The 25,769-nt window shown below is 38.9% G+C and overlaps 1 protein-coding gene across 6 annotated transcripts; it reads left to right on the top strand.

Annotated features, from left to right (window-relative positions):
• The first annotated feature begins 311 nt into the window (after positions 1-311).
• On the top strand, positions 312-25,324 carry LOC112050902 (SR-related and CTD-associated factor 4). 6 transcript variants are annotated; one of them, XM_052885126.1, is made up of 23 exons: positions 312-480; positions 554-844; positions 1,559-1,703; positions 2,339-2,436; positions 2,983-3,143; positions 3,713-3,794; positions 4,283-4,357; positions 4,615-4,736; positions 5,474-5,590; positions 6,582-6,700; positions 8,473-8,681; positions 9,534-9,725; positions 10,439-10,644; positions 11,325-11,389; positions 11,860-11,946; positions 13,146-13,296; positions 15,035-15,152; positions 16,526-16,977; positions 17,726-17,953; positions 19,449-19,660; positions 21,510-21,590; positions 22,851-22,892; positions 22,965-25,324. In XM_052885126.1, the coding sequence occupies exons 1-23, from the start codon at positions 445-447 to the stop codon at positions 24,347-24,349; spliced, it is 4,674 nt and encodes a 1,557-aa protein (XP_052741086.1). In that variant the 5' UTR covers positions 312-444; the 3' UTR covers positions 24,350-25,324. The 6 variants fall into 6 exon arrangements, with proteins under 6 accessions (XP_052741086.1, XP_052741085.1, XP_052741082.1 ...); XM_052885125.1 differs by having other exon boundaries at positions 5,471-5,590; XM_052885122.1 differs by having other exon boundaries at positions 5,441-5,590.
• The last annotated feature ends 445 nt before the right edge of the window (positions 25,325-25,769 follow it).

The raw sequence follows: 25,769 nt of genomic DNA, 5'->3' as shown, positions 1-25,769 counted from the left end.
GATCTTTAATAAAATCTTAATAACAAAAGCTATAACATTGAAAAAACTTATTCTAATTAGGAAAATTTGAAAATTCTGAAAAAAAAAATAACTTGGGCACCGCAGTAATTCAAAATCAAATTAGTTTTAGATAGGTGTTATGTGGGTGGTATACTTAGACCATTTAATAATGGTCTAAGGTGGTATATCTACAATTTGCGTTTTGTTCAATAGTTACGGGACATTTTGTGAAATACAGAAACCAACACAAACCGCTATGGCCAAATATCATAAATTCATAATTTTTTTAAACTGTGGCAACTCTTTCAAACTTACGCCATTTTGTAATTCTGAACATGTTGATTCGTTCTTGAAGATGATTTTCTTAAAGCAAATAATTAATTTAGCTAGATTTAAGTAGTGTAGTGCATTAATTTAAATAGTAATAGCAAGAAAAGCCATAAAATGGATACGTCGGAAGTAAAAGCGTTCAACGCGGAGGTATTTTCGCCTACAGTTCGATGGTGGATAAAGCTTACCGTGGCATCGTTTGTACATATTTTTCCCTTTTCAGTTGTCCGGGTTGTACGAAAACAAGCCGCCTATATCAAAGGCAAAGATGAGCGCTATCACTCGAGGTGCTATTAAAGCAATAAAGTTCTACAAACACGTAGTACACAGTGTCGAGAAGTTTATACAGAAGTGCAAGCCCGAATATAAAGTGCCTGGTTTATACGTGATAGATTCAATTGTGAGGCAGTCGCGGCACCAATTCGGCCAGGAAAAGGATGTTTTCGCGCCGAGGTTCGCCAAGAACATGCAGCAAACCTTTGCGAACCTCTTTCGATGTCCTGATGATGATAAGGTAGATAAGACGAGTTTTAGGTTATAATTTGTGTCTTACAATTAATGGCTGATTAGAATAATTTTCCCAATTAAAATACCAGCTTAAAATCATCTTTAATTTAGAAGTTGATGTCTATGTCAATTTAGTAAGGATACATTATAATTGGGCTTGTTATGCTAACCAATGCCAAGTTTTATGTGCAAGAACAAGTATCGAAAAGTTTATTAGTATACAGATATAATAAAAATGCTAAGTATCTAACAATCTGTGAAGATTATCTTTAGGATTTTCATGAAGTATAACCCACCATCACACTACCATATCCCTACTAGAGTAATAAATAATCAGTTCACACTTTGTATAAAAAAAAAAAATATTATAATAGTTATAGGTATTTTGCATGATCAACACCTCATAATCAAATATCTCTAGCACAGATGAATAAAATAAGAATTTATTCTTATTCTTCTACTTTCTTTTTTCTTATTCTGTGACTGCAATCTCTCATACAACATTGAGTCATTCTTCTGTTTGATTAGATTATATTATTTGACTGCAGAAAGCTTATTAATTAATCTATTAATGTGTATTTTAGTTTAATTCTATTAGTGTCTTTGTTGATCAGCAGGCACTATATTAATTGTTTTTCTTGCTGTTTGGCATCAGCCAATAAGAATTCAAAAAGATGTTGATTGGGATGTGCCACATTAAAAGTATTGATTGTTGTTTTAGCGGAACATAATCAGAGTGTTGAACCTGTGGCAGAAGAACAGTGTGTTCAGTCCAGAGGTCATTCAACCCCTGCTGGACATGGCCGACCCCAACCACCCCCTGCACCAGGAGATACAACAGCAACAACAAAACAACACTGCCAATGGTAACAGTGAAATATATTTTCATGTTAAAATTATTAGGAAAAAAAAAAGAATGTTTGCTATACCTTATTTTAAATATGTGAAATATTCTTATTTGACTTTCAAGTAGTTCAAAGAGTCTTTTCATTTTTTTTTATCTTGTTCCTTCTGAGATTAGTCTCTGGACCATAAAGTCTTTTCTAAGTGAAAAGATATACAATATTAGTCTAGCTGGCAGGGATTGAACCACAACCTCTTGTTATGAGTCCGGCCCCTTTACCATTGAGCTATTGAGGCTTTGTTTTTTATTATTTAATACTAAAATAATACTAATAAATGTGATAGTAAGTTTGTCAGTCTGTTACCTTTACATGGCTAAACTGCTAAAACCAATTTAAATGAATTTTAATACAGTGATAAATGAACATAGGGTATTTTTTGTCCCAGAAAAATCCATAGTCACTATTTAATTTATGAAAACAGAAATTGATATGAATAAATTCTCAAGTGTCCACTGTCATCATAATAAAATCCCGAATAAGATTAATTAAATATTTTTTTAAAGTTCATAATACAAAGTAAATCTTTAACTATATGTTTTTATGATTTGTCTCATATATGTTTTATATACTAATCTTATTTAATTATATTTTTCCAGGAAGTAGCCTTAATGTCTCCCACAACACGACAGATAATAGGATTTCACCCATGCCTCGTCAGGAGTCTGCTCATAATTCACCCATGATGGGTGATCAGGTATATACATTTTATAGTAGGAATTTAACAAGTTAGCCTGCTTCCATCTTAAATTGCATCATCACAGACCTTTGTGTGAGATTGTAGTTAAGGGCTAACTTGTAAAGAATAAAAAAATAAAATAGAGAGTGAGGTCAAAAACTGAGATAACATTGCTTCCATCTTAGATTGCATCATCACTTACCATTAGGTGAGATGGTAGTCAAGGGCTAAATTGTAAATAATAAAAAAAAATAATGGACAGTGAGGTCAACAACTGAGATAACAGTGCCTCTATGAAATCATAATCTTGCCAATTCATATTTATTGAATATTGTAAAACTACATCAGAGTTAGTTAATACAATACTATGTTGAAATTTTGGGATGATACCGCATAGAAACAGTCCGAGCTACAGGGAGAACGAACTTCAATCTCAGATTGCATCTCTCACTTAACATCAGGTGAGAAGGTTAATAAAGGGTGCAGTCAAGGGCTAACTTAAGACTATAATTTACAGATAAACGAAAATTAAAAATCAACAAAGATTTCATTTGAATATTTCAGTTCCAAGATGACTCATCGGGTCCCCAACCGGCCAAGTTCAACCGCAAGCTGCTGAACGACTTCGAATACGAGAGCGAAGACGACGCGCCGCCCGAGCCGCACAACAGTGCGCCGCACCACTCCGCGCACGGCGCTAGCACTACCACCGACACACTGGGCAGGTCTGTTGATGTGTATTATACTATAGTACCTTTTAGTGGTTTTCAGATAGCATGGGTACAGTGAGCTGTGATAGCCCAGTGGATATGACCTCTGCCTCAGATTCCGGAGGGTGTGGGTTCGAATCCGGTCCGGGGCATGAACCTCCAACTTTTCAGTTGTGTGCATTTTAAAAAATTAAATATCACGTGTCTCAATCGGTGAAGGAAAACATCGTGAGGAAACCTGCATACTAGAGAATTATCTTAATTCTCTGCGTGTGTGAAGTCTGCCAATCCGCATTGAGCCAGCGTAGTATATGGTTACAGTTGTTGAACGTCATAAGGCAACTGTCACCATACCCATGCTATCTGAAAAACACTTTATAGTCAATATACAGATAGAGAAAAAATAATAATAATTAAATGCCTGCCACAGTGATAGGTCTGAGCTCCATATTCTCTCTTAGTAAAAAATCTCTGTACTTTTTGCTTGGATGGCTTTTTTCATATTTACTTTGATTTTTTTTGATTTCACTTGGATTGCTAGTTGCCCGTTGAAATTTTGGTCATTATTTTCGTTTTGCTTTCAGTATATTGACAAATCCAGAAATCATGAGGCAGCTGCAGAGTCTACAGGCGCAAATGCAACTCATGACTGGAATGAATCTGCCTGTGAGTATACATATATCTGTACTGATGGACGCTCGCTACTTCGCGTCAAATACAAACAAACAGGACAAAATGTATCAGCTGATAATTATGATGATTGTGATGTGATGAAAAAATTATGTTACATTAAGAAAATGTGCTGATTAAGAAAAGAAAATTGACTTAAGTAATATCTATTTCTTGATTGAAGAAAAAGATGCCTTAAAACACTACCTTTATTCCTAACATGCGACCATCAACATAATTATCTTGTGCAGAGAAATAGACAAATATCAACAAATAGCTGCACAATCAAAAATATTGCTGTCTTTCATTGGATTGGGACAAAAAAGAATTGGACTAGGACAACTCTGCCGCCATACGTCCATTTGTCTTCACGTAATTTGTTGGTTGCATGCTAGGCCTACTTGTCTTGGAATAAAATCAAGAAGTCCTATATTACAGTATATTTTATTGTTTCAACCGTCTTAATAATGTTTATTTAATTTCAGAATTTGATGCATCTCCAACAGATGTCTGATATGCAGTTACAGCAGCAGAACCAAAATCAAAATTTACCATTTTTAGTAAGTGTTGTGCAAAAATATATCTTTTTTTGGCTTACTGTGCTTTCCGAAATACAAAGTGCCAAGCCCAACTTTGGCTAAGAATTTTTTGTGAAAATCAGTGGAAAAAATATCCACAAGTAACATAGACTATATTTTGCCCCCGTATTCTTAAGGAATTGAACTACTTTAGTGATAGATAATAAAGGCGATGGCATTGATAGTAACTGGCAAAAATTAAAATATTGTGCATTGATTATGCAATATTCTCATTCCAGAATTCGCAACAGGAGGCGCCAAAGCAACAGAACGAAGCGAAGGACGACATGGCCGAGTCTGACATAGAGTTTGTAGAGACGGGCCCGCAGGTCATAGAGATACCAGACGCCAATGACTCCAGGTGCTTACACAATATTACTTTATCATTTCATTTGCTTAGAAAAACTTTTGCCAAATTAACAAGCAACAGTAGTTTTTTTTAGCCCTTGACTACAATTTCCCCTGATAAGGGATGATGCAATCTAAGATGAAAGCGGGCTAACTTGTTAGGAGGAAGATGAAAATCCACACCCCTTTCAGTTTCTTCATGACATAGGTAGGTCTTTGCCGGTAGGTAAGTTTTTTTAACCGACTTCAAAAAAAGGAGGAGGTTCTTAGATATGTACGCATGTTTTTTTTAATGTTTGTAACCTCATAACTTTGTCATTTTATTAACCAGTTAAAAAAAAAAAATTTTTTTGCAAGAGTATACTTCCTGATTGGTAGGTACCATTTAATTTTACGAAAATAGGTTTAGTAATTTTGTGCTAAAATCAAAATAACTGAAATAAATGAATAAAATCGCCCATACTGTGGGGTTTACGTTGACTATACTATAGGAACACTCAAAACAGATAATATCTTCTAATAATCTTTATAGCAAAAAAATTTAACCGACTTCAAAGATGCATTACTCTGAAAAGCGAAAAATAACATCATAGCTGTCTTTTCTATTGATCAGTTTGTAGGCGGCGCCAAAAAATGAACTTTAAGAACCTATTTGGCAGCAATTCCTTTTAAACTAAGCCTGCTTGATTTTTTTCTTTTTTTAAAATTTTATGATAGGAGAGTACATAAAAATGACTGTAACTCCAGAAGTCCGTCCCCAAAGTCCCGGAGGCACAGGTCGAGGTCGAAGTCACCACGGAGAAGACGGAGAGGCTCCCGCTCCCGCTCGCGCTCTCCACGAAGACGAAGGGACAGAGATCGAGACAGGTGAGAAATACACGAGAAATAGGCAAATGTTGACAAATAGCGGCGCATTTTTTTCTTTTTTGAAATTATTCACGAAAGAGATGAGACAACGCCGCTGCTATTGGTCGACATTTTTAATTTGTGAGAGATTAAAACATACACAAAAATGTACACACAAGAATACACTATTTGTTTACAGTTTGTTTCAGATTGTTAGTTGTAAACAATGTTTTGTATGTTTTCAAAAACGTAAATACGATGAAAAATTATGCAGTGACTCATTATTTGAATGGTACACAAAATACATAATAACCACGCTGGTCAACCGAGCCATCACTGAGGGGTGGTGGTTCAATCCCTGCCCCGGACTATTATCATACCCACAATTTCAATGGACTATTGTCAAACCGACTTGGAGTGGAATGGGAATATTGGTCATATTAAAAAGATATGGCAAATATTTAAAAAAAAAAGAAACAAAGAATCATACATTTTTAACTTCTTTATATTAAATTTGACATTTATCTTTATGTGTGAGAAGTAGATAACCATAAACGCGCAAATAACAAAGATATTTGTAATTTTGTTTGAACACCCATACAAATGTAATGATTCCACAACTCGGAAATGTTATCCTTTCGCAGTGCTTAGCATGTAAAATTGTTGAGTGATTTGTGGCAACTCTAATATTAAAATATGGCCCGTATCACGACATCATTCATATAATTTTAATGTAAGCCTCAATAGCTCAATGGTAAGAGCGGTTGGACTTATCACTGAGGGATGGTGGTTTAATCCCCACCCAGTTGGTTTATTGTCGTACCCACTCCTAGCACAGTCTTTCCCGACTAGTTGGAAGGGCATAGGAAAGTATATTCTTTATTATAAAAAAAAAATATATCATGATATCATAAAGGAATAATTCCTGTATGATATCATGATAAATTAACTACCAATACAATTCATGTAACTGTAATGAAATTTAACTTACAAACAATGATTTTTGTTTTAGAGACAAAGACAGAGACCGGGATCGTGAGAAAAGTTACAAGGAACGGGAAGCGGAGAAAGAAAAACAGAGAGAAAGAGAAAAGAAAGGGCTACCTCCTATCAAAAAGGAAAACCTTAGCGGTGAGTTTTTATTATTATTATTGTTAATAAGCATAAAGCTTAAATATTATTTAAAAATATTTGTGTAAACTAACTAACGCCCGCCACTTCGTCTGCGTGGAATTCAGTTTTTTACACCATGAATTTTACCAAAATGATGATTTCATACAATATTATGTAATACTTATGTTACTCATATTAATTAATGATAACTTTTACATAATACTCTTTTAATTTTTGTTTTATATTTTTTATAGATAGAATGTGTTTTGATGACTTAGGAAGCTGATTAATTAAATTAGGAATAACATAATTAAGTTTTCTTTCTCCGTATAGGTTATTATTGTTAAGGTTAGTTATAGTATGCGCGTTATCATCTGAGTCGTCCGGTCATAAAAGTCAAAAAAGATAGGAATGTGCAGCGCGCCTACCTGCGCACCCTAATTATCGATAAACGGCTACCTGCGCACGTGCTAATGATGAGTCAATAATGATTTGGACGATTCTGATTGGTCGGTTTCTAATGTAATTGCATTGCGTATTTTTTTTGCTATAAATGTGTTTACTGCAATTAAATAAATACATTCATGTGTTACTCGTTGCGCACTATGGATACTTTATTTTCTAACGTTGATCTGAAGAAATTACATGGCGATATTAGCCCTCAAGCTCGAACACTGATTCACAACGTATTCCTGTTTCTCAATGAATTGAAAAGTGATCCGAATAAAGTGGCTTCTCTAAATTTCAAAAAAGATTCCATATTCCAGCAACGAAATTATTGAAGAATTAATAAGAAAAGTAAAAGCCAGTAACCCGCAGAAGGTCTACGCTTTAGACCATCTGGCAAATGAACGAGGTCATGAAGTAATAAGGCTCCCTCCATATCACTGTCAATATAACCCAATAGAATTAATTTGGGCACAAGTAAAGGGAGAAGTTGCGAAGAATAATAATACCTTCAAGATAGCAGATGTCGAAAATCACCTCCACCGAGCCATAGAAAATGTCACACGAGAAGACTGGGCCAAATGTGTTAGGCATGCCGAAGAACTTCAAAACAAAGATTTACAAAAAGCTCTAATTAGAGATCACGCGCCGCTTATAATAAATTTGGCAGAAGACGAAGATTCTGATGATGAAGACTCAGATGAAGATTAATTTTATTTAGTTAATAATTATATAATATGAAATATGTATTATATTAAATCAAATATTGTTAATTTTTTTAATTTTGTGAACAAGATACGATAATAAACTTTACTTATCGATAATATGTCTTTCATTGTTACACCCTTCACTAGACGGCTCCATAAGACCCATAAGTGCAAGCGAGATAGATATAGAGAAATGATTTATGGCCCTAAGACTCAGTTGTTAACGCGCGTACTATAGGTTAGTAGATTAAGGTCTATGAACAGCCTGTATATAAAAATATCACTCAGATGTCAGTTTTATTCACTTCATACCTACCTTTTCTGTTTATGTTTACATTTTGTTTCTAATTATTGTTTTTAAGTTAAACGTAGTGTTTTTATGTATTATGTGTAGTTTTAATTGTAAAAATAGATTTCACTTTCTAATTTTTAATTATTTTTAAGTTCATAGTAGATTAGTATTAGAGTATTATATAGTAGTAGATTTAATTACAGTATTGTCAACGGCGAAGGGTGCGCACAAAAACTTTAACAAGTTTATGTCTGCACCTTTTAATTTTTATCATGTAATTATTATATATAATTAAATAAATAAATAAAAAAAAAAAGGATATAGATGTGATGTTGTGTTTGCAGTGTGCAGCACGACGTTGTGGGTGGGGCACCTGTCCAAGCTGGCGACGCCGGAGGAGCTGTCGGACCTGTTCGGCGCGCTGGGCGGCGTGGTCTCCATCGACGTGGTGGCGCCCCGGGGCTGCGCCTTCGTGGTCATGGAGCGCCGCCGCGACGCCGCCAAGGCGCTCGCCAAGCTCAACAAGCACAAGCTGCACTCTAAGGAGATCACCGTCAGTTATACTAAAGCTTTACTCTCCGTCTGTTACGACTTATCATACACTAGCTGGCGCCGCGCGGTTTCGCCCGCGTGGTACGCGTTCCCGTAGAAATATGAGGATAATATATAGCCTATAGCCTTCCTCGATAAATGGGCTATCTAACACTGAAAGAATTTTTTAAATTGAATCAGTAGTTCCTGAGATTCGCGCGCTCAATCAATCAATCAAACAAACAAACTCTTCAGCTTTATAATATTAGTGTAGATTGGCTGGTGGGAGTGTTTATCTCCCTACCGACAAAGACGTACCGCCAAGCGGTTTAACGTTTCAGTATGATGTCATGTAGAAGGGGTGTGGATTTTCATTTACCTCTGCTTCCATCTTAATTGCATCGTCACTTACCATCAGGTGACATTGTAGTCGAGGGCTAGACAAAAAATATTGTTGAATACTTTTCTAACACAGTGGCCAAAACTGGAACTAACATCACTATTTTTATTTGTTTGGATTACTGTCTACTCAATTTCATTATTTTAATTTTGTAATTTTATCTGCATTAATAATTACCAGAGGCCTTAGCCATGTGGTACGTCAATTCTCTAACTACAATCGTTTCGAAAACTAACAAAATGTATGGGATTGACATATCCAATTGACAACCTGATCACGTGACTTGTTGATAGTGAATGTCATTCCCATACATTATTAAATTTTCGAAGCGTTAACGTTTGTAGAAAGAGAATCGACGTGCCACATGGCTACAGGCCCAGCTAGTCTACCTCTTTTATGCGAACATTTTCTTGAAGTGTCTCTTGTGCCAAAGTGCCATGTGCTACGAGATGTTAACAGTGATGTAACTGGCAGGTGGCGTGGGCGGCGGGCAAGGGCGTGAAGGGGCGCGAGTGGAAGGACTACTGGGAGGCGGAGCTCGGAGTGGCGTATCTGCCGTGGCCGGCGCTGCACGCGCGCTGGCTGCTGGGCGCGCTGTCGCTCGACGCGCTGGAGGACGGCGGCGCGGTCGACGAGGAGACGCTGCCCCCGTGGCTGCCGCCGAGGGTGAGTTGCGAGTGCAGACTACTAGATGGCGCTGTGAGATCGTATCTACCCTGTGTGGCACGTTGATTCTCTTTCTACAATCGCAAACATTTCGAAAAGTAAAAAAATTATAGGAGTGACACGTGCTATCAACGGGTATCATTCCTATATATTTTTCTAGTTTTCGAAGCGTTAAGATCGCCATTGACAATTATTCTCACGTTTCTGAAAAGCAAACGGCAGTACCCACGCGGCATACTGTTCTAATCTAAGTGTGACCAACACACGATCAATTATAGTGAGCGCAGTGACCAACACACGATCAATTATAGTCGTGAGTGAATAATTGACCGTTTGTGACTAGTATTAGCGTTTGTAGAAAAAGAATTGACGTGCCACATGGCTACAGACCCTGACCGGCTTCACACGCGCTCTGGCTGTAAACCAGACGTAGCGTACATAATAGCGTACGTAATGTAGCATGATTTAACTCATAACTTTATTCATTTAATTCTTTCTTTATCACTACTTGGAAATCACTAGTTTAAAATTCCTACATTCAAAAAATATCTTTAAATTTCCTCTACCAAATATATACGACCTCTAGTTTTATTTGCACAGTTTGTGACGTATAAAACGGACGCATTTGCATATTCGCACTTTTTGAACCGTTTGATTTTTGCTTAATGTGTATTGTTGTGTAGCCAGTAATTCACGGTATTAATAATTTCCAGATAATACCCAAAGCGATACCAGAGGGCATGCCCATGATGGGCGGCCTGCCGCCCGTGTCCGCCGCGGGCATGCTGGCGGGTCCGCTGCCCGGCCTGCCGACGGGCCTGCCGCCCGGTATGCCGCCCGGCGGGCTGCCCCTGCCCGCCGGCATGCCGGTGCCGCCCGCCAGCATCCCCATGCCTGTTCCGAGGATGCCGCCGCCCGGGTATGTATTGATACATTTATTTGACTGAAGTAAAATGTGTCGAGAAGACTTTCTATAGCTACAACAAATTTCTAGAAAATTAAATTGGGACATTTAGTTTGTTATATAGTGTTAGTACTATAATGTATAATGATTTTAAAATTTATTTAGAATTTACATTTATTGATAAAGATAATTTATAATTATAATAATAATGATTTTATGACCATTAATATGAACATTTACGAATAAAATATGACTATGACTAACACACTCAAAACTTAAATATTGATAAGAAACAATATTTAGCAATATTATTTAATATTAAAAAGCTATCCACCGAGCTATTTAGCTTCCGATATGGAAGCTCGGTGGATACTCTGCAACTGATTTGGAGGTTGTGGGTTCGAATATGCGTTTACTTAAAATACATGTAACTTAAACGGTAAAGGAAAATTATTGTGAGAAAACCTGCATACCTGAGATTTTTTTTTAATTTTCTACAAGTCTGTGGTTGGACTATTGGATTAACCCCTCTCATTCTGAGAGGAGGCTCGAGTTCAGCAGTGCGCCGAAAATAGATCCGTCCTCATGTATCACTACCATCCGTTTAGTAATTTTGAGTTTATTGCAAACAGACAGACAGGCTTACGTTGTTTTATGATATGTATAAATGATGTAATATATTGCGTTTGTCACAGGATGCCCGGTGGTCTGCCGCCTGCGCTGGCGGCGGGAGTGCCTGCAATTAGGACTCCGGTACCAGGTAATACAATTATTTCCCAAATAACTAATGTATCTTGTGGTTTAATGGTTAGCAAATTGTGGCTTCGGATCACGAAGTCCTGGGTTCAAATCCTGGGTCGGGTCAAGGAATAACTACTAAACTATTCTTTCAACTAAAATATTATTAGTAAATTTTCCCTGCCCAGAGTTGGTAAAGAATTTTTTCTACTCCCATTTCGTAATCTACATAATATAAAACCTCAAATTATATCACAAAGCTATTCATTCATGTACACATTCAATGATTTTTTAAATTTATAAATAGTTCCATGTCATTATATACTACAAACATTCAAATACTAATTAAATACTAATAAATACTAAGGCTACAAATATTCAGTCTTCCTTATAAAAGACAAATCTGTATGTAAAATACAGTATGTATCAGTGTTTCTATTTGTGTATGTAAGTGCATGTAGCAAGTATTTATTCCGTGATATGTTGCACCAGGTCTACAAAGAGATGCAACAATGCCGCCCACGGGCCCAATGCTAGGCTTTCCGCCCGGCATGCCGCCCCAGACAATGCCACAACCAGGTAAGATCTACTGTCGTCTACAATCTGCTTTCAAAATTGATGGTGGAGTCCCTACTTAATAATTAATATTCTCATTAAATGAATGTATATAAAGAATACTCACTGATTGACTACTTTTTATATGTGCTATTTTATAATAGTGAATTGTTTCTTTAGAAGACAACTTTAAATAAATCAATTTTTTGTTTGATTCAACCGAAATTATTAAATAATTAATTTGAAACAACCTTTTAGAGTAACCTATATTTTTTCATTCTTGTATTAATTCATTCATTATGGTTTTATTTGTTATCTATAATATGATGATGCATTAAAAATACCAAGTCATCGTCACCATGTTTGAAAGTCCGCTATATTGAGTATATAATGACCTCTGTAACAATTAACAACTGTTGTTTGTTGTTACAGACGTCACCATTTTGTTTTAAAAATTAGTTTCAAGATTTACTCGCACGTTAGGAAGTTATGTTACTAACTTCGTAACATTCCTACCCTACAATTCCTACCTAAAACATATTATAAAGCAGCCAAATTTTAATAATATTTAAAAAAATAATAAATGAAGTCAGTCAAAAAAATATAAGAAAAGACATTTGTTTTAAAAATGAATAAATGAATTTAATAAGCTAAGTAATTTTTTGTTGTTGTGTGTATGTGATTAATTTAGAAATGTTTAAGTTTTTAAAATAATGGTTACAATAGGTTACAATATCACTAAATGTAAAACTGCAGTAGGTAGTAAGTACCATGGTTAATTTACTAATATTGAAATATATTAACTTCTTACAAATCTTCAATTCAACTGTTGATAAAAAATAGAACCAAATGTTACTTACATACGAAACTGATAAAAAATGTCCGTTCATTGATTTATGGTTGTCAAAAAGTAGTCATTAAATAAAGCAATATTTTTTTCTTATTACATTTTGGACGGTTGAGTCCTTTGCCAATGGTCCACGCCAATTTGTATATTATTTACCAAGTTTTGTTAATTCTTTTATGTCTGTTATCACGGTTGTAGAAAAAGTATTGAATGCCACTTCCCGTAATTAGCCATTGTAGCACTCGTGCCTCATTACGTGACAGTGGCATTGTGTTAATCGAAGATCAGTCTCTGGATCATATTCTGATCAAATGAACTGCTAAGTATATTTCTACTGCTATTAAGGGTTTTATTGTTACTTCTGTGTTGTTCTCAGGCAGCGTGCCGGGCATGGTGGGCGGCTTCCTGAGCGGGCTGATGGGCGTGGGCATGAACGTGGGCGTGGGCATGAACGTGGGCGGGCTCGTGCTGCCGCTGCACGCGCCGCACCCGCTCGCGCAGCCCGCCAGGCCGCCGCAACACGCCATTGTGAGTGACATATCACATATTTTAAAGAATCAGGCCTCTGGAACCATAGAGTTTTATGGGATAGAAAGTAGCCCATTGTTGCTCGATAACCTTCCAGTGAGTCCAATTAAAAGCGGTTTAATAGTTCCAAAGTTAGCAATGAATTAACACTAAATACGAAATCGTGTGACTTGAGAATCACAAACCATAGCTAGTTGGTAGTTTTTGTGTAAATCTATTCAAATTCAATCTATGTTTGTTATGAGAAGACATTACAGTTGCCCAATTCGTCTTCCCAGGCTATAAATATACATTATAATTTTACATAATTACTAACTTACTAATGAAATTCCTGGTGAGACATCATTTACAAACTACAACAAAAATAACATAACTAAAACAACATAAATAAAAAACAAAAACATTAATCAATAATAATAATAACATACATTTCAATTTAACAAAATAGGAAAATGAATCTCCTATACCTACTCCATTAATAATAATTGAATGGTTTTTACAAGCATCGGCGGTGGAGAGATAAACGTCCAATACCAATGTTACCAGTTAGATCACTGAGCAGGCGCACGGTGCGTGCTGAGTCACTTTTGTTCTGCCATGTGGTATAGCAAATAAATGGCGACGTTCATCTATACTAATATTATAAAGAAGAAAACTTTGTTTGTATGTTTGTTTGTTTGTAATGAATAGGCTCAAAAACTACTGGACCGATTTTAAAAATTCTTACACCATTCAAAAGCTGCATTATCCACAAGTAACATGGCTAAATCTTATTTAGGAAAAAAAATAGGGTTCCGTAGGATATTTGGGTTTTTTGGACACAAGGTGTAAAAAATCAACCAGAAAAGTTACTTATTTTGCGTACGCTGCCTAAACTATAAAAGATAGAACCATAAAATGTTGTAATTAATTGTAGATCTTATAAATATCTACAAAAAAGTCTGCGACTCACTATACCTATCCATGTCGAGTGAGGCACAACAACCATTTTTTTATTTAAGGGGGTAGGGAGGTTAGGGGTAGGGTAGGGGTAGTTAGGTAAGTATAGGGTAGGGGTAGGGAAGGAGTAGGGGTAGGGGTAGGATAGGGGTAGTTGAAAGTTTACAACGAGTTTCACGCGGACGAAGTCGCGGGCGTCCTCTAGTAATATTATAAAAGATAAGGCAAATATTCTTTTAACACGTTCGCTGCGGAACGAGGTCAATTAACCTCGTACCACACCAAAGTTTTAGTGCGAGGTCAAAACACCTCGTATTGCACGGTACGAGGTCAATTAACCTCGTACCATACCACATAAAGTTTTAGTACGAGGTCAAAAAACCTCGTATTGTAAGAAAGAAAGAAAGAAAGAAATATCTTTATTTTTAGGCAGTGCCACACATTACAATAATAAATTCTAAATATATAGCTTATAGCTAGAGCAAAAAAAGAAGAACGCCCTGCAATATGTGGCATAACCTAGAAAAAGGCCCTAACTCAGCATTTTGCTACATACTTCCTATCCAAAAAAAAGTATGCAGCAATGATTTTTAGTTAGTTGTATTGGTAAAGTACTGAAAAATCAGTGCCGCAGCGAACGTTTTAAAAAATAAAAATAATGATGATGACGTTGATGGTGATGATGATGATGATGATGATGATGATGATGATGATGATGATGATGATGATGATGATGATGATGATGATGATGATGATGATGATGATGATGATGATGATGAAGTAATTGAGTGCTGATCTCCAGCAGCAGCAGCAGCAGCAGCAGGCGGCGCGCGAGGCGGACGACGCCATGGAGCTGGACACGTCGGAGCACGACGACGAGCCCGCGCCGCCCGCGCCGCCGCTCTCCTTGGACCAGGTCAGGCACAACCCTACACAGCCGCGTTCGACAGGCTAAACTCACATTAAGAGCGCGCAGCGCGTCGGTACGATATGAATAAAATTCGAAGCGCAAACGAGACGCCGAATTATGACTTTCACGTGAGTGAAAAGCACAGAGCGATTGACGCGCGACGCAAATTTTATGACGTGAGCGCCAAAACCATTTTTACCTAATTGCAAGTAAATTAAACAACATAACGAAAAACAAAATGGCCATGTTCAAGATATATACCTAGTTTTCTATACAAAACAAAAATTTAAGAAAATAAGTTTGCTTTTCCTGAGATTGAAAGCTAAATGTGAGCAAACATGTATTTTTCAAAAAAATTAACTACCGAGAAAAGTTTTACAAATTGTGTATTTTGTATAGTCATAACGAAGCTAAACACTTTGAAATATCATTTACCCAAATATCAGGCTCCTAAGTTTTCCAGAATCTGAGATCCAGAACCATTTGTAACCACCAAATTACATATTGCACACTCTTAACTTGTTGCCTTTTTTAATCTTTACAAGTTAGCCCTTGACTACAATCTCACCTGCTGGTAAGTGATGATGCAATCTAAGATGGAAGCGGGCTAACGAGTTGGCCAACGTTACATTCGTTAATCACGAGTATTGAGGGTTTCTCTGCTTGTATCCCCATAAGTTGTTTAGGTAAATGTAAAATGCTGCATAATTTTGTTAATATTAAATGTGTCTACATTGTGTTTGTAAAAATAATTCATTAATCATTTCTCGAAAATTATTCTGTAATATTTTCAACTTCAAGTTGAAAATATTTGTAGTCTCTAGACATGATCAGTAATTGTGAGTTTACACATAGGTAATAAAGAAAATCATGCTCAGAGTATCTTGATATAAGACGTAAAGAGATTTGAAATTAAAAATTAAGAGATACGTTGCACAGATACAAATTGGGCTTACATACGTCTTTTTTGCGTTGGTTAAAACTAGAAACTGTGCAAAACTAAATGATGACGGCAAACCATTCCCAGACTGCAGGTGTGAGTGGTCACGCGCAGGTCGCGGGGGGTTCTCTCCCGCCACCCTGTAAGTAGTCACTCCCCTGTGCCATGGTTCAATTCTTGGCTCTGATTGTTTTGCACATGATTATGTCCTTGGCATTCATAATAATTATGCTAATAGACCATAATTTTACGTACTTACTACTAACCTTATTTTTATTGTTGCAATCATATAGCACCAGTTACATCTATATTGTAACGAAAAATTAGTGACATCAAAATCTATGCGGATTCCGACTTTTCGACCTAGAACGTTTGATCCATTCAACATTGTAATTTTGAAAATAACGAAATTATGAAAAATATTTGTTTTTTTTTTCAGATCCAAGCGTTACTCTCGAAACCGCCGCCCGCTTTCAACTCATCGGAGCCCCCGCCCGGGTTCAACCCACCCGACACACAACCCACCTTCGACTCCACCCAACCGCCGCCCGACGACAAGCGTGACGACGACCGGCGAGACAGGGACAAAGATAGGCGGGACCGCGAGAGAGACAGGGACAGAGATAGGGACCGTGACAGGGAACGGAGGGACAGGCGGGACAATCGAGATCGGGACCGAAATGACAATCGGGATCGGAATGATAACCGAGATCGTAATGACATCCGTGATCGCGATAATCGAGATCAGAGAGACAATCGAGATCAAAGAGAAAATAGAGATCAAAGAGAAAATAGAGATCAAAGAGACAATAGAGGAGACGTTCGGGATCGAGGGGAGAATCGGGACCGTGACAGAAGGGACCGAGGTGACAGAACGAGAGATAGAGATAGGTAAGTTCTTCATTATTTATCTAAAAAAAAAGTTAAACTACTTCTAAAAAAATAATTATTGATTTTGGCGTACCAGACTGGGGATAAAATAGCTTATTCAGCTCTAGGGTAGAATTTCTTTTCTTTCCGTAATTTAAAGCACGCGTTGTACCAAAAGTATTGTCGCTTTTAGTTTGTCCCATTTCCTAAAAATAATATAAATTTTTTTGTGAACCAGAATTTTATGAATTTTAGATTTTTCACACCTATTTGCTCAAAAATTTCTGTATAATTTACAGAAGGCAGGGATGAGATAATGTTCAAGTTATTCGAGAAAATAGACGAAAATTTACTCCCCCTTTACACTGAATCTACTAAATCTGAATATTAAAAATACTATAGAAATAGTTTTTTACTTGTTGAATCAGAATCAACATCAGAATTGATTTTGGGAAAACCTATATGAAGTCCACGATCCAGTCCATGTAGACTACTCAGCGTCTGTTATACCTAGAAAGTTGTTGGCACGGGTCACATTATTTTTGTCAATAAAAAATACACGTGGTTTTACGTGGTAAAAAGAAAATTTTAAAGAAAAAAAAATGTAGGGGTTCCTTCCTTCCTTTCGCCACATGTAGTGTGGCGTATCGTTATTAGTGCATTGTGGGTATACATTGCAAGTTTAATATACAGAACCATACACTGCTCGCGGCCCGACACGAGCTTGGACGGTTATTTTTTTGAATACTGATTGATACGTGCTTTTCAGAGAAAAAGACGACCGAAGAGGCGGGAGGGAAGACCGGGACCGCGACCGCGGCGAACGGGGAGACCGAGGCGACCGGCCTGACCGAGCCGACCGACCCGACCGAGGCGACCGAAATGACCGGGGCGACCGGAATGACCGGGGTGACAGGAGTGAACGAGACCGGGGCGCCGGTCGCGACCGGAGGGACCGGGACGGTTCCAGCAGATTCAGTTCCAGGGATAGTAATCCGTAAGTAGAATTAAATTGTAGACATAAGTTAAACTTGATTAACCGAAATTATCTTGATTGGAAACTGACCACAAGTATGTGCGGTTTTTAGTGGCAGATTAGCTTTTTATACGATCACTAGCTGACGCGCGCGGTTCCCGTTCCCGTAGGAATACGGGGATACTATGGCAATCCTCAACCAAAACTGAAAGAATTTTACAAATCGGACCGGTAGATCCTGAGATTAGCGCGTTCAATCGAAGAAACGAACTCTTCAACTTTATAATATTGGTAAAGATATAATATAAGATCGTTTCAAGTAGTATACCAGCATACATAATATACTTCAAGTAAGTAGTAGTTTTTATGAAAAGTGAAATTTAGCTTGTGTGTGAGGCGCATATGCCATAATGACCATATATGGGCAGTTAAAGCTAATCTGCATCTAACTATGTATTTACATAGTTCAATCACAATTTCCCGCGTGTAATCGTACGTCGAAAATTAGAAAGGTTCTAGAAGAGTTTCATAAAACTTAAAAGGGTCAATTATGACGAGAGATACTCGTAACTTGCAGGCAGTAAAGAAGGCGAAATTGACGCCATCTATGGCGTTGTGCAAAACAAAATGATGAAGACAAACCATTCCCAGACTGCAGCTGTGAGTGGTCACGCGCAGGCTCGCGGGGGGTTCTCTCCCGTGTCCCTGTAAGTGGTCACTCCCCTGTGCCATGGTTCAATACTTGGCTCTGATTATTTTGCACGTAACCCCAAATAAACATCTGCTGTCACAACATCTTGAGACTTCCCGTGAGCCTCTATCGTTTAACGGTTAAGGGTCTCAGACCAATTATAGAAGGACCTGTATTGCACTCATAGTCACGAACAAAATTGTCTGTCATTTTCTGAGGAAAACGAGCTTAGATTTTGTATATATCTTATATTAAATTAGAAGATTTTGTCCGTTTTTTACACAATTTAATTACACAAAAAGGTATTTTTACGGAGCTCTTTAACCGACGAACACGATTACAAATATTTAACATCGATACTATAGAGACAGTTTTTATAATCGCATTAGATCGTTGATCATATACTTTGACAGAAAAGTAACGTCTAGCGAGGCAGGTCCTATACAATAATTGGTCTGAGTTAAGGGTATATACTCTTAAGCATGGAGAAGTTGTAGGCTAATATGCGGGAGATCCTATTTATTTTATCTAAATTACCTCAGGTTTCATATGACGGTATGGTGATAAGATTAGTAACTTGCCATTAAGGGATTAACGAGACAATGGCAACAGTCCACAGAGGATAGATCTCGGATTTGACCTCATTTTCTTAACTGTGTAAAATACTAAATGTAACATTGCTATTCCAAATAGTTGAATACAGAAATTATCTAACACGGTATGCCGTACATCACAATTTGTTAAGTAGCGCCAAGACCACCTGCGATTTGTGGCAGTAATTATTTCCGAGTCGATCCATTTCTTGACGACATTAAATTCCAACAGAGAAAGAAGTCGCGAGAAGTCCCCTCGCAGCACAAACGCCAGCGAACCAAACTCAGAGAAGAGTCTGCAAGAGCGGCTGTGGGAGATGGCCAACGGCAAGAGCGACGACGCGCGCCCCGACGAGCAGCCCGCCGACTGCGACAACCAGCGCGACAGTCGCGCGCCGCTGCTGGACCTGCCGCCCGCGGCCGAGGAGACCGACATGAGCACCAGTGAGTTATCTTTGTTTAGTAAGTGACACAGACAGAGAAGTGTCAAATTGCCAGAAGAGTGCAAGAGCAGTTGTGGGAGATGGTCAACGGCAAGAGCGACGACGCGCGCCCCGACAAGCAGCTGCCCGCCGACTGCGACAAACAGCGCGACATGAGCACTAGTGAGTTATATTTGTTTAGGCAAAACAGAGAAAAGCGAGTCTAATCCGGAGAAGAGTTTTTAGTAGTTGGTTAATGGCAAGATCGACTCGCGCGACTATTATCCGCCGCTGCTGGATTTGCTACACGCAGCAGAGGAGATTGTCATGACCACCAGTGAGTTATTTCTTTAGTAAGTAAAACAGACAGAGAAGTGAGTCTAAAGTCCATGAATAGTCTCCAAGAGCAGTTGTGGGAGATGGTCAACGGCAAGAGCGACGACGCGCGCCCCGACGACCAGCCCGCCGACTGCGACAACCAGCGCGACAGTCGCGCGCCGCTGCTGGACCTACCGCCCGCGGCCGAGGAGACCGACATGAGCACCAGTGAGTTATCTTTGTCTAGGCAAAACAGAGAGAAAAGCCAGTCTAACCCGGAGAAGAGTTTTTAGTAGTTGGTTAATGGCAAGACCGACTCGCGCGACTATTAAGCGGGAAACACACTACCGACACCCGACGCGACCCGACATGACCCAACGCGTGTTGGGCTACATCAAATCGTACTACTTTATATGACCAGAAACACACATCTAACACCCGATGCCACGTGACGCACGCACACCACCACCACGCAGCCATTCCAGATTAGCGTGTTACCGGTAGTGGGGGTAAACACACCAACCGAAGCATGTCACGCAGTGTGTCCTTAGACAACACGCGATAACAGATTACAGAGAATTTTCACAAGCGAATATTGCTCTATCACGTGTTTCTCTTTATGTGATGTGACGTGCAGTCTTGAATCTTGTTTGTTTTTTTTTTTTGCAAAACACCAGAAATATCAGTCGAAAAGTTAATTTAGCTTGCTAAACAATACCATGTTTTATTTAACATGTATTTAGCTCAATACAGGGATAATAATGCGAGAAATAAACCTCTTATATAATAATAATTTCAACTAACTTAAAAAATTGTCGTGGGATCGCGTGTTGGTAATGTGTACGATACGCGTGGGATATCGTCACGTCGGGTGGCGTCGGATGTCAGTAATGTGTTTCCGCCTTTATCCGCCGCTGCTGGATCTGCCACGCAACAGACGAGATTGTCATGATCACCAGTGAGTTATTTCTTTAGTAAGTAAAACAGACAGAGAAGTGTGTCAAAGTCCAAGAATAGTCTCCAAGAGCAGTTGTGGGAGATGGTTAACAGGGGGGCAGCTGCCCGCCTGCGACAACAAGCGCGACAGTCGCGCCGCTATTAGAACACTTATTCACTTTGTTTAGTAAGAAACACAGAGAGAAGTGAATGAAACTCGAAGAAGAGTCTATTAGTTAGCTACTCGTAACAGTAAGACGGACTCGCGCGACAATCTTCCACTGCTGCTATATAACTCACTGGTACTCATTACGATATCTTCTGTTGCGTTGGTATTCGCAGCAGGGAAGAGTTTACAACTTTATTCTACCTATAAATCTCACGGTTTCTACGCGGCATCGTACTGGAACGCTAATTCGCTTGCCGGTATGTCTTTGCGTGTGGCTATAATAAGCTAAGCCTTGAGCCAATTATAAAATCCTTAACTGCGTGCTGGGAATCGAACCCAGGATCTTTCTGTTGAGAGCCGCAGAACTGCCAACTGCGTCAGAAAGGTCGTCATTAAATCGCAATCGCAAAGTTAACTATTCGATAACAGCAGCTATCTTCCGTTGTAGATAACGAAGGTGGCGAGGAAGCCGGAGGCTGGACCGCAATACCGCCGCCGCGCGCCCACCAGCCGCCCGCATTCAGGGCTGGTGAGTCCTAACACTATTTGTATATTTTTTTTATATTTTTGGCTTGTGGCAACATTGTACTAGTTCATTAAACAAACGCACTTTTTTACATTTACTTCAATATGGTAAATCATGACCTCAATTGTTCGGACACTTAGCTTCCTGTGCTGATCTTTGGAAAAAACCGTTATGGCTTTCAAGCGACTCTGACGAAGGGTTGTCTCGATGGAGTCCGGCAATAGGCTAGTTGACACTTTTTTTTAAAATGGTCTTAAATAGTTCATTATCGTTCTACTAGACTGAAAAAAATTCTCATATTTTTTTGAGACGTGAATACATGAAAATATTAGTTTTTAAACATGTTTTTGACAATACGAATTCAAATTGAGTGTTTGACAAAAATATTAGATAACAATTAGTTCGTCGTTTAGTACATCAAGTGTGTTAGTGACGTCACAAAATGGACAGCGTTTTTGACGTTTGGAAAATTTGAAAAAATACGTGATATTTAAATTAAGTTTTATAAGAAATCTTTAACTTTTATTAATTGATATCGGATATATTTCGGACCAACTTAATTATTTGATATGAACCTACTTAAGGATATTTTATTAGGCTAGTTGACTTATATCAAATTGATTATAAACATTATTAGTTTCGTACTACAAAGTTGGAATGAAGGATGAAATAAACTAAATTTAATATAAACGATTACTTTAGAAACTCAAGTAAAAAATTGCGTGTTTTATATGTTTGGGAGTATTCAAGTCTCAAAAAATCACGATATATTTTTTAATAAAACGATAATTAACAATTTAAGACCTTTTGAACAATGTGACAACTAGCGTATTTGTAACATATACTAAAATATTGCTCTTTTTGGTCTGGACCTTTGTTACCGCTACTTTTTAAAGACACCATGATCATACTATACCTATGGCAGAGGTATGACTAACACAGACTCATGCCAAACTTATAACACTCCTCTTTTAAGTTGGTTAAGTCAAGCTCTATCTCTCACTCCAGTATAGGCTTTAAACCTTGACAGACAGCTTCTCCGAACTCCGGTGGTAGTCGCATGAAATGGCTTAACTTTTGTGTTTTCTTTAAGTGTTACATAATGTTAAATCATAAATTACTTAAAAATAATTTCTTTACAGCTGAATAAAATCTCAATAATTTAAAAAGACAAAAACAAAAATTATATTACTGTTTGTCTATAGTATCAGTAGTAATAGTACATACCCAATTAAAATAAATACAAGCTATTTTAATTTGCAGAACTAAGAATGAGAGGTCCACCCGCTAGACACCCAATGAGAGGTATGGTCTGTTCTACCCTCCTCACGATGCGCCAAACTACTTTAGATTAAACACGAATCACTCTTATTTCAGGGCCGTGGATGGATATGCCGGGGCCGGCGCCCTTCGGGCCTAGGTTCAATGGTATGGGCCCCCCGCCGTTTAACAGACCTCCCTTCGAGAGACCCCCCTTCGAAGGTGGCCCGCCGATGTTCGAGAGGCCACCGTTCAATCGCATGCCATTCGATGGACCACGCCCACCGTTCGACGGCCCCAGACCGCCCTTCGATGGTCCGAGACCATTCGATGGACCGAGACTTCCGTTTGATGGACCGCGACCTCCGTTTGACGGTCCTAGACCGCCGTTCGATGGCCCCCGCCCGCCTTTCGATGGACCGAGACCGCCCTTTGATGGCCCGAGACCGCCCTTCGATGGTCCACGACCACCATTCGACGGATCGCGGCCACCATTTGATGGACCGAGACCGCCTTTCGATGGTCCGAGACCACCTTTCGACGGACCTAGACCACCTTTCGATGGACCCAGACCACCTTTCGATGGCCCTAATCCGCCGTTCGATGGACCCGGACCCCGACCGTCGTTCGATGGCCCGAGACAGTTCGACGACTTCGACGGTGATAGATCCTTTGACGGACCGAGATTCGAAGGTCAACCCGAGTTCTTTGACAGGGGCAATAGGAGATTTGACGACAGAGAACAGTACAATGACAGAGGTTGGAACGGAGATAGAGACAGAGATTGGGATAGAAGAAACGACTGGGACGATAGAAGGAGAGATAGGAGAGGTGGAAGAGATCACGAAGACCGGTATAACAGAGACAACAGAGACAGAAATGACAGACGAAGGACATTCGATGACAGATCTAGACCACCCAGAGAGGAACAACAGCAGGAGAGGAAAGAGAGAAGGGACAAAGATAGAAAATCTAGATGGGGGGCCGCGGAGGAGAGTCAGCCGGAGGAGAGTATACCCCAGGAGCCGTCCAGTGACGCAATCCAATCAGAACAAGCAGAAGCTGCAGACTCGACCAATAGCGCACAACAAAGTGCAGAGGAGAGCAACGCTAGTGATATGTTAAATGCGCCAGAAGCAATTTCAGAAGACAACAGCAATAAATACGAACCTGGAGAAAATGAATCAGAATCTAATGAACCAGCTTACACTGAACAAAATGATCAAACATACGAACCGAATGAACCTACAGCAGACGCGATGGACACTGACCAAGGGCCGATGGATCTTTACGATGCGAACGAAGCTGTGGACACCAGTTTCGCTGCAGCTCCAGTGGTCGATACAACGTCCACAGACATAGACAATACACAAAATTGTCAAGAAGAGGTAGCAAAATCAGATGACATATTCAGCCAAGAGCCGGCACCTAAAGATGTCCCTCAAGAAAGCCCATTAGAAGCGGCCAGTGAAACTAGTGAAAACATAGAGGGGCTGGCTTGACACAGGAGAAAATGGCAGACTGGATATTTCCAATGGAAATGATTCGGGTGAAGCGAGCGGACTCACAGACACCGGCCCGCGCAGTGGGACAGGAGACAGTGCGCGCCTCCCGGCTATGTCTACAATATGTTCACAGAGAAACCTCCTTTTTTCGGAGAAGTCGGTTACAGAAGTCGTTCCGTTTCACGAACAATGGGCAGTGACTTAGATAATAACTGTAAAAGTTATCTTATCAGACTATTTAAACTAGAAGCAATATTATATTTATAAATTTGAATTCGAGTAGTGTTTAGCAAAAGACAATACGACTTAGCCGTAATTTTTTTTTAATATTTTGTGCCTTTAAGTTCTTTAAATTTTTTTGATGGACAAAATTTATATTATTAATTACGTTAAAAGATCCTTGAATTCCGCTCGAGTACATTTTTCTTTTATAACAGAAGGATATAAAAATATAAAGGAGAGTTGATAAACATTTAGAAATACTTTAGCTACCGTGATTGGAAGCAAATTATATAAAGTTTTCGCCAATTTCTTGACAACGATGACGTCACACGTCCCATAGTCCGTGAAAGGGAACGCGCCACGGGTCGCGCGCCCGCCGTTATAACGCCAAAGATTATTTTTTTATACAAAAATTGAAATATACGAGTGCCTTATGGTGTAGCTGGTGTTTTGTTTGCCTCGCCGGCTAGGGAGGGACGCGGGAGGGACGCGGAAGGGAGTAGTCGGCTGCACGGCGGCGGCGGAGGAACGCGCCTCGGCGCTCAAGTGGAGCGACCGGGGCCAGGTACGGTGCACGCGCGTCTAGAACAATTGCACAACTGTATCCTCTAATGCATCACATCTACTTACTTTTAGTCTTTGCCAAACCTAGGCGTACAGCTCGCGTTCGCGGTGGCGTGCTCGGTTACGATCAGCAGGCCTATTATGTGTAATACGGCCTCGGTGTACAACTCAAATAATTTCAATGATCGTAAAAACAAAACATCACTGCCATTTGGCGTAAAGTCAAAGTTATTTCGTTGAAATATCTATGTTATATGATTACATATTAGAAAATACCATACAAATCGATGTAGTGACTTATTTGAGTTGTATCTATACTGAGATAAATATACATAATAGACCTGCAGATGTAGTGCACGTGTAGCAACGTGTTATAATCGACGCGTCTGATATCAATCATTACAAATAATCGCCATCGCGGTCGCTACTGGACGCCTTCGTATGGCGGTATGACTTGTCTATGGTACTACAGTAGGGCTTCCCAACTTTCTTGTGTCATCGTCTTGTTTGTGGTTTGACGATTTTATTAAAAAAGTCCAAGAAGTACAAGAAGCTAATTGTTTTTAATTAATGATAATAATTAATTTTAATTTAATTTTGACGAAGTATTAATTTAAACATAAATACACAA

Source organism: Bicyclus anynana, chromosome 13, assembly GCF_947172395.1.
Source record: "Bicyclus anynana chromosome 13, ilBicAnyn1.1, whole genome shotgun sequence".
NCBI classification, from domain to species: Eukaryota; Metazoa; Arthropoda; class Insecta; order Lepidoptera; family Nymphalidae; genus Bicyclus; species Bicyclus anynana.
This window is presented reverse-complemented; position numbering and strand designations above follow the sequence as displayed.

Bases quoted from the DNA above. Each gene is read 5' to 3' on its own strand.
- LOC112050902 (XM_052885122.1), top strand. From the start codon at position 445: ATGGATACGTCGGAAGTAAAAGCGTTCAACGCGGAG. The intron at 4,358-4,614 runs GTAAGTGTTGTG...TTCTCATTCCAG, and splicing joins ATCAAAATTTACCATTTTTA to AATTCGCAACAGGAGGCGCC. The intron at 13,297-15,034 runs TGTGAGTGACAT...GAGTGCTGATCT, and splicing joins AGGCCGCCGCAACACGCCAT to CCAGCAGCAGCAGCAGCAGC.